General features: G+C 68.3%; 3 protein-coding genes across 3 annotated transcripts; 1 reads left to right on the top strand and 2 right to left on the bottom strand.

Annotated features, from left to right (window-relative positions):
- Positions 1–3,198: 3,198 nt before the first annotated feature.
- AURANDRAFT_24792 (hypothetical protein) lies at positions 3,199–6,627 on the top strand (the record flags this gene model as incomplete). The annotated part of the gene is made up of 3 exons (XM_009037576.1): positions 3,199–3,807; positions 4,873–5,187; positions 6,403–6,627. 3 exons carry the CDS (start codon positions 3,199–3,201, stop codon positions 6,625–6,627), a joined length of 1,149 nt encoding a protein of 382 aa, XP_009035824.1.
- Positions 6,628–6,684: 57 nt separating this feature from the next.
- AURANDRAFT_71332 (expressed protein) lies at positions 6,685–7,509 on the bottom strand (the record flags this gene model as incomplete). The annotated part of the gene is made up of 2 exons (XM_009037317.1): positions 6,685–7,337; positions 7,414–7,509. 2 exons carry the CDS (start codon positions 7,507–7,509, stop codon positions 6,699–6,701), a joined length of 735 nt encoding a protein of 244 aa, XP_009035565.1.
- Positions 7,510–7,730: 221 nt separating this feature from the next.
- On the bottom strand, positions 7,731–8,468 carry AURANDRAFT_23845 (hypothetical protein; the record flags this gene model as incomplete). The annotated part of the gene is made up of 1 exon (XM_009037316.1): positions 7,731–8,468. The coding sequence occupies one exon, from the start codon at positions 8,466–8,468 to the stop codon at positions 7,731–7,733; it is 738 nt and encodes a 245-aa protein (XP_009035564.1).
- Positions 8,469–9,009: the final 541 nt, after the last annotated feature.

Raw genomic sequence — 9,009 nt, 5'->3', positions numbered from 1 at the left:
CGAGGACGCGCTCGCGCTCGAGCGCGACGCGGCGACCGCGCGCGAGCGCGAGGCCGTCGCGCGGCTCGACGGCACGTTCGAGGCGCTCGTCGCCGGCGCGGCCGCGGGCCTCGAGAGCGCCGTCGACGCGGCGCTCCGGCGGCGCCTCGACGCGCGGAGCGCCCTGGCGGCGCGGCTGGAGAAGCGCGCGTCCGAGCGCCGCGCGGACGCCGGCGGCGGCGCGGCCGGCGACGCCGCGGCGGCGGAGGTCCTCGCGGCGAACGCGGCCTCGCTCGCGGCCTTCGACGGCGCCCGGGAGCTGCCCGAGGGCCTGGACCTGGCCAAGGTCGTCGCGGACTTGGTCGCGGCGCACGACGCGACGAGCCGGGAGCGCGCGGCGGCGCTCGGGGCCGCGCGGCGGCGCCGCGCGGCGGACCTGCTCCGGCGGCGCGACGCGCGGCGCCGCGACGCGGCCAAGGACCCGGACGGCGACCTCGACGACGTCGGCGTGTCGGAGGAGCTCGCGGACTGGGCCGCCGCGGACGCGGAGGGCGCGCGGTCCGAGCTGGCGGCGTTCGACGCGTCGCAGGCGTCGCTCTACGGCGCCGTCCTCGGCCACTGCGCGGCCGCGGGGGCGCCGACGGACGCCTACGACGTCGCGGGCCTCGTGCTGGAGCACGACGCGGCGCGCGCGGCGCTCGTCGCGGACCTGGACCGGCGCCACGGCGCGCGGCGGGCCGCGCTGCTCGCGCGCGTCCGCGTCCGCGGCGCGACGGACGCGGACGGCGACGCGGAGCTGCTCCTGCTGGAGGAGCAGCTCGGCGACGAGCGGTTCCGGGCGCTCGCGGCCCTACTCGCGTCGCAGCAGGCGTCGCTCCGGGGCCAGGTGCTCCTGGACCGCGCGGACCCGACGAAGCAGCTGAGCGCCGTCGACGCGGCGTCCGCGGGCGTCCGCGAGGGCCTGCGGCTCGCCGCGGAGGATTTGGACCTGCCGGCGAAAGCCGACGACGGCGCGCTCCGGTCGCGCGCGGCGGCGCTCATCGGCGAGCACGCGGCGGAGCAGGAGGCCGAGGAGCACGCGTTCGCGGAGGAGCGGTCGCGGCCAGGGCAGCAAAAGAGAGCGAAATTCCCAACTTCAAAGGCTCCGATCTCGGCCGTTTTCCACTCGTTTCGGCGGATTGTTGGACGAGCGATCATCTCTCGGAACGGTCCCGAAGCGCGGATGCTTTTTCCGGAACGCGCGCGCGCGGAACACTCACGTTGAAGCGACGTTGAATCACTCTTGTGCTGCCCAGGTCGCGGCAGCACGCGGCGCTGCGGTCGCGGCTCAAGGCGCGGTGCGTGCCCGCGGCGCCGGGCGTGGGCCCGCGGAGCGACGAGGCCGTCGACGAGGAGCTCGCCGAGTGGGCGGAGCTCGAGGGCGACCTCGCGCGGCGGGAGTTGAAGGCGACGCGCGACGCGCACGCCAAATTCTGCGGCGAGGCGTTCGGCATCTGCGAGGCCGCGCGCGGGAATCAAACGTTCCATCCGACTTCAATATATGAGCTCGTTATCTTGAACTGTGCTTCGAGAACTCAACGAGAGCGAACGACTCGTCCAGAAATCAGCTCAATCGACTTCGATTTGACCGAGCTCGATAATTTTGAAGTTTGGCTCACCGGTTGATTTCCGCGCAGGCGAGGCCGCGGGGCACCGCGCGGACATGGCGACGGTGACGGCGCTCGTCCGGGACCACGACGGCGCGCTGGGGGTCCTCGCCGGCGACCTGGCCAAGGCGCACGCGAGGAAGCGCGCGGACCTCGTCGCGCGGCTCCGGGACAAGCACGCGCAACGCGAGGCGGCGCTGAAAGCGCGGCTCGAGGCCGCGGCGGAGAGCGAGCGCGAACGCGAGGCCAAGGGGGAGGCCGCGCCGCCGTCGCCGCGGGGGCGGCTGCGGGAGCTCGCGGAGGAGGTCGAGGCGACGCTCGCGGCGCTCGACGCGGAGCTCGAGAGCGAGCGCCGCCGCGAGATGCACGCGTTCGTCACGCGGCAGCGCGCGGCCGTGCTCGAGGCCATCGAGCGCAGCGGGCGCGATACGATGGTCCCGCCGGGGCCCTTGGTCGTCGCCGCGGAGGTCGCGCCCGCGCCGGAGGCGAAAGCCGACGACGCGGAGTACCACCGGCTTTTCGTGGACCTCGCGGACGCCGAGGCCGCGGCCGCGGAGAAGCGCCTCGAGCGGCAGCGGTCCGACGCGCGGCGCCAGCGCGACGCCATCGAGCGGCGCCTCGAACGGCGCCGGTCCACGTCCAAGCCCAAGGAGCCGGAGGCGAAGCCGCTGCCCGTGTCGACGACGACGCAGATGCTCGCGCGCCAAAAGTTCGTCGCGCCGAAGAAGCCCCTGCCGGACATCGTCGCCCAGATCGAGCAGGCGCGCGACGCCAACTCGCTCGCGCACCAGCTCCACACGAAGCGCCAGTACCGCCACCTCCACGTCAAGCCCGCGGCGCCCGCGCCGCTCCGCGCGCCGCCGACCCGCGACGCCGCGGACCTCGCGCGCGCGCCCGCGCGGACGTCCGTGCGCCAGGGCATGGGCTTCTCGTCGTCGGCGCCGCGCACGCCCTCGAAGAAGGCCGACGAGAAGGGGGGGTGGGGGTAGCTTAATTGTCGGGTATGATAGGCGTGAGTGGGGGGAGCTCTCCCCCGGTGGTACCTGTTGGCGAGCATCGAAGCCCTGAAGTGGCGACTCGAGTCGCTCGGGATTGTGGCGACGCCCCGGTCAAGCGCGCGCGCCGAGTCATGTCGTGGCGAGAGAAGAAGTTGGAGTATGAGAATCGCATGGCCCGAGCGAGGGGCAAAAAACTCGACACTCTCAAGACCTGCACGATCTGCGGCGCCGACAAGGCCAAGGCGTGCCAAGGGTGCGGCACGACGGCCTACTGTTCGACGGACTGCCAACGGATCGACTGGCGCGACCGGGGGCACCGGAAGGTCTGCAAGAAAATCCAGGCCGCGGAGGCGGCGCGGGCCGAGGCGCCGACGCCCCCGCCGTCGCCGCCGCGGGACGTGTTCTACGGTCCCGCGCCGCGGTCGCACGCCGACGAGGTCCGCGCGCGCATCGCGGCGGAACACGAGGCGGCCCGCGTGCGGCGCGAGGCGAACCCGGAGCGGGAGCCGCTGTCTGCGCGGTTTGGGTCGCGGTGCCCGATCTGCCTCGAGGAGTGGGACGTGAATGCGACGCACATGCTTCGCGTCTGTTGCTGCCGGAGGGTCTGCCGATCGTGCGAGGACAAGATCGGCACCGACGCGTGTCCCCTCTGCCGTATACCGTGCGCAAAGTCCAATGCGGAGCAGCTCGTGCGGCTTCGCCGCCATGTGGAGAACGAGGTGCCGGAAGCGATTACGAATTTGGGAAATGCGTACCGCTTCGGTCGGGTGGGCCTCGTGAAATCCGATAAGAAAGCCGCGAAGATTTACCGGCGCGCCGTGGAGCTCGGCGACGTGGACGCGATGGTACGACTTGGGTATTTGTACGCGACTGGAAGTGGCGTCAAGCTGGACAAGAAGAAGGCGGAGGAGCTGTATCGCGCGGCCGCAGATCGGGGCGACGCGTTCGGGCAAATCAATTTAGGGTCTTTACTTGGTTCTGAGGAGAAATTTGAAGAAGCGTTCCGGTACTTCGCGCTCGCGGCGGATCAAGGCTGTACCTTTGCAGAAAATAGCCTTGGCTACTGTTACAGGGACGGAGACGGCACGGAAGTCGACCTCGGCAAAGCCAGATACTGGCTCGAGCGCGCCGCCGCCAAGGGCTACGACGTAGCTATAGAGAATCTCGCGCGCCTCGACGCGCGAGTGTAGCCTAAGTCTTCACGCCGCGACGTCGCCCGAGCCCGAGACGCTGCGCTTGCGTGCGGGCGAGTCCTGCTTGGCCTTGGCGTCGTCGTCGCCGCGTTCCTCTCCGCGCCGACCTTTGCGGTCTGGTGCCTGGCGTTCCTGAACGCCAAGCCCGCCTGGCGCAAGGCCGACGCCGCCGCCGAGGCGGGCATGGAGAACGACATGAACGCGATGCTCTAGGGGTGGGGCTAACCCTGGGTCGGGTTTTGAGCGATTTTGCCTGGCGAGCTCAGGAGCAAGATGTGAAGAGCAGAACTGTGTCGCCCGCGCGCCGCGCAAACGATCATGAAGGCCGAGTACGTCGAGAAGCAGCGCGAATACGAAGAGAAGAAGGCGCGGGCGAAAGCGCTACAGCTGCGTTTGACGTGCACGATTTGTGGGGCGAAACCGAGAACCTTGCTTTGCTGCCCGTGCGGAACTACGCAGTATTGTTCGACTGAATGCCAACGCATCGACTGGCGCGACCGGGGTCACCGAAAGGCGTGCAAGAATATCCGAAGCGAGCGCGCGGCGGAGGCGGCGCGGGCCGAGGCGCCGCCGTCGCCGCCGGAGGAGGTCGTCTACGGCCCCGCGCCTCGGTCGCACGCCGACGAGGTCCGCGCGCGCATCGCCGCGGAGCACGAGGCGGCTCGTGCCCTGCGGGAGGCGAACCCGGAGCGGGAGCCGCTGTCTGCGCGGTACGGGTCGCGGTGCCCGATCTGCCTCGAGGAGTGGGACGTGAATGTTCCGGGCGTGCTTCGCGTCTGTTGCTGCCGAAAGGTCTGCCGATCGTGCGAAGACAAGATCGGATTCGAGGCGTGTGCTCTCTGTCGTTTACCGCTAGGAACCAACGCGGAACAACTCGCGCGTCTGCGCCGCCATGTGGAGAACGAGGTGCCGGAAGCGATTACGCATTTGGGAATTGCGTACCAATTCGGTCTCTACGGTCTCGTGAAATCTGATAAGAAAGCCGCGAAGATTTACCGGCGCGCCGTGGAGCTCGGGAACGTGATGGCGGTGAATAACCTTGGGAGATTGTACGAGCATGGAAGTGGCGTCAAGCTGGACAAGAAGAAGGCGATGAAGCTGTATCGGGCGGCCGCAGATCGGGGCGACGCGTTCGCGCAAGGCAATTTAGCGGTTTTACTTTCTTCTGAGGAGAAATTCGAAGAGGCGGTCCGGTACTACGCGCTCTCGGCTGATCAAGGCTATACCCCTGGAGAGACTTTCCTTGGCATGTGTTACAGTGACGGAAAAGGCACGGAAGTCGACCTCGGCAAAGCCAGATACTGGTTAGAGCGCGCCGCTGCCAAGGGCGACGAGCATGCTATAGAGAACCTCGCGCACCTTAACGCGCGAGTATAGCCTAAACAATCTTTACGCCACGTCGTCGCCCGAGCCTGGGATGCTGCGCTTGCGCGCGGGCGAGTCGTGCTTGGCCTTGGCGTCGTCGTCGCGGCGTTCCTCTCCGCGCCGAACTTCGTGGTCTGGATCCTGGCGTTCTTGAACGCGACGCCCGCCTGGCGCAAGGACGACGCCGCCGCCGAGGGGGACATGAACGTGACGCTCTAGGGGTGGGGCTAACCCTGGGTCGGGTTTTGAGCGATTTTGGCTTGCGAGCTCAGGAGCAAGCTGTGGTGAAGAGCAAAACTGTGTCGCCCGCGCGCCGCCGCGCAAACGATCATGAAGGCCGAGTACGTCGAGAAGCAGCGCGAATACGAGGAGAAGAAGGCGCGGGCGAAAGCGCTACAGCTGCGTTTGACGTGCACGATTTGTGGGGCGAAACCGAGAATTTTACTGAACTGTCCGTGCGGAACTACGCAGTATTGTTCGACTGAATGCCAACGCATCGACTGGCGCGACCGGGGTCACCGAAAGGCGTGCAAGAAGATCCGAAGCGAGCGCGCGGCGGAGGCGGCGCGGGCCGAGGCGCCGGCGCCCCCGCCGTCGCCGCCGCGCGACGTGGTCTACGGCCCCGCGCCTCGGTCGCACGCCGACGAGGTCCGCGCGCGCATCGCCGCGGAGCACGAGAACGCCCGCGCGCGGCGCGAGGCGAACCCGGAGGCGGAGCCTAAGTCGGCGCGGTTCGGATCGCGGTGCCCGATCTGTCGCGAGGAATGGGACGTGAATGCGACGCCCGTGTTTAAAACCTGTTGCGCGCGGACGATCTGCGAGTCTTGTGTGGTCAAGACCCGTGGTCGTGGCGTGGCGTGCCCTCTCTGTCGAGCGCCGCGAGTAAATAATGATGCGGAGGAGCTCGCCTTTGTTCGTCGCCACGTGGAGAACGGCGTGCCGGAGGCGATTGCATACCTAGCCTCGGCGTACCACCACGGCCATCTTATGGGACTTGCGATATCCACGAAGAAGGCCGCAAAGCTCTACAAGCGCGCCGTGGAGCTCGGGAACGTGGACGCAAAGGTGTGGCTCGCCACGTTGTACTTCGATGGGAATGGCGTAAAGCTGGACAAGAAGAAGGCGCTACAAATGATGCGGGAAGTTGCAGAATGGGGTGATCCATGTGGGCAGTACAATCTCGGAATCATGCTTCTTCGTTACAATCAAAATGTTGAGGAGCTTCGTCTTTACAATCAAAATCTTGAGGAAGCGTTCCGCTGGTTCAAGCTTGCTGCGGATCAGGGCCTCACTGGCGCCGAATTCAACACCGGATTTTCTTACTTAACGGGTAAAGGCGTGGAGTTGAATTTTGAAGAAGCCAGGCGCTTTCTCTCGCGCGCGGCCGGCAAGGGCCACGGGAAGGCCATGAGCGTCCTCAACGAAATGGACACGCACGGTTATTAGATACGCCAGCGCGACGCTCGCGAGACCTCTCGCCCAGCAGGCGTGCGAGCCACCGACGAAAATGCTAAGGTTTACGTATCGGTAAAGGGGATGACCTCGGGCCCGCCGAGGTACGTCGCGTCGAACTGGAGGCTCAGGCACGTGAGCAGGATCGTCGCGATGGCGAGGAGCTGGCCGAGGAAGGGGTCGGCCCACCACAGGAACAGCGTCAGCATGCCGCCCGCGAGGGAGAAGACCTTGGCCAAGCCGATGACCCAATACCTCTCGTCGGTCTCCCAGTGGAGGCTGCTATGGTAGTTGCAGACGCATTTCCCCTCGACGGTCCGCCACGTCGCCGTCGTCGCGAACATGATCCCGAAGCCGCCGACGTAGAACATGCCCGCGCCGATCATGTGGTAGGCCTCGAAGCGCCCGCAGGTGTCGCAGACGCTCAGGAGGCATAGACCGACGGCCGCGACCCACGCGAAGACGGCGATGACGACGGCCTGCCGCTTGCCGAGGCTCACGCGGATCGGGCCGAGGTTCCTGTGGACGCCGACGACGAACAGAAACGCCGCGACGGTGAAGCCCGCGGCCGTGAGCCGGTACTCGAAGTCGCAACAGAGGATGTGGCTCAGCTGGTGCCGCTCGTCGCCGTCCGTCTCCGCGTAGTCGCCGACCTTCATCCGGTCGTGGCACGTCTGGTGCATCTCGTTTCGGTAGAGCACGACCTACCAAGCATGTCGGTAACGAGTTCTCTTCGTTTTCCCGGTCAAAATCTCTCGAAAATCGTCACCGCCACAGGACGCTGAGCACGACGAAGAGGATGGCGCTCGTCAGGGCGACGGACCAGACGATGGGCTCCTTTAAGAGCGTCCAGGCGGGCTCGCGGTCGCGGGCCATGGTCGTGTCGCCGACGGCGCGCGCGGTCGTGTCGCCGACGGCGCGCGCCTAGGACGGCGCGATTATTTAGAGGCTTGGGCGGTTTTGCCACTCATTTTTTGGGTCGGCGATCGACGCCCATCTGGACGAAAGCGAGACGGCCGCGCGCGGGGGGAGTCATTTATGCGTGTGTTTCGGGAGGGGCGGAGGCCCGCGATCGAGGTCGAGCGAGGGAGCGGGCCCTAGAGGTACTTGTCGTTGCGGCGGCTGAGCGCGTCCGCGTCGTCGATCTTCGCGCGGAGCGCGAAGGCGTCGACGAGGAGCGGCCGGACGTCCGGCGCGTGCTCGAGGCGGTCGAGGAGCGCCTTGAGCTTGTCCAGCTCGTCGTCGGCCTCGTCGTCGTACCAGGACTCGATGGGGATGGCGTTGTCCGGTTGGAAGCCGAAGACGTAGGGCGTGTTGTCGACGATCGCGACCTTGGCGAGGTCGCGGCCCAGGACGTCCAGGTCCTTGAGATAGAGGCCGTCGACCGTGGCGCAGGCGTCGCGGAAGAGGCGGTGGTCGATGAGGCTCCCGTCCGGGTCGATCTTGTCGAGCAGCGTCTCCGCGTACGCGTGGTGCGACGCCGTGAATATGACGACCTCGAAGCGCGCGGCCGCGTAGCGCAGGAAGTCGTCGAGCCGGGGCCGCGACTTGGCGTAGACCGTCGACGTCACGCCGCAGAGCTGGACGTCGAAGACGAAGTCCGCGTCGCCCCGCGGCTCCATCTGGCTGTGCACGAGCGTCTCGTCGAGGTCGAGCACGAGCGTGACGGGCTTCGCGTGGCCCGCGGGCCGCGGGCCGAGGCGCGGGTGCGCCGCGTCCCAGCCGTCGCGCGCGGCGGCCGCCTTGGGCGGCAGGTGCTTCATGAAGAGGTAGGGGTCGAAGTCGCCGGCCGAGTCGTCGTCGTCGTCGTCGTCGCTCTCGTCCGCGTCGCCCATGTCGACGTTCGCGGCGCGCGCGACGGGGTCGCCCATGTCGACGTCCGCGCCGGGCTCCGCGGCCCGCCGCCCCGCCGTCGGCGAGTTGAGCGGCCGCTCCGCGCGCGTCATGAGCGACGCGACGTCGACGGACGGCTTCCTCGGCGTCGCCGCGGACCGCGACGCGCGGAACCGCGCCTTGTCGGCCAAAAATGCGTCGAGCGCCGCGGCGTAGCACTCCTTGCGCGGCAGGCCCCGCGCGGAGATCTCCTCCGCGTAGGCCTGCACGAGGTCGCGGTCGCGCGGCTCCGTGCCGCCGAGGCCTGCGCGCGTTTCCGCGGTTGGAAAAGAGGTCGACACCCGGGGGGACGCGGCGGGCGCGCGGTCGTCGCTCTCCGTGAAGAAGGTCTCGAGCGCGACGGAGTAGGCCATGTCCACGGTCACGCCGCCCTGCGGCGGGACGGAGCGGTCGGCCGGCCGGTTCCGCGCGCGCCGCGCGGCCCCCCGCGCGCGCGGCGGCGGCGGTCGCGCGCCCCGGTCGCGCACCTCGCGGATCAGTTTG

The sequence above is a fragment of the Aureococcus anophagefferens genome, assembly GCF_000186865.1.
Source record: "Aureococcus anophagefferens unplaced genomic scaffold AURANscaffold_6, whole genome shotgun sequence".
Taxonomy (NCBI): domain Eukaryota; class Pelagophyceae; order Pelagomonadales; family Pelagomonadaceae; genus Aureococcus; species Aureococcus anophagefferens.
The sequence above is the reverse complement of the archived record's forward strand: the minus strand, read 5'-3'. Positions and strand labels throughout refer to the sequence as shown.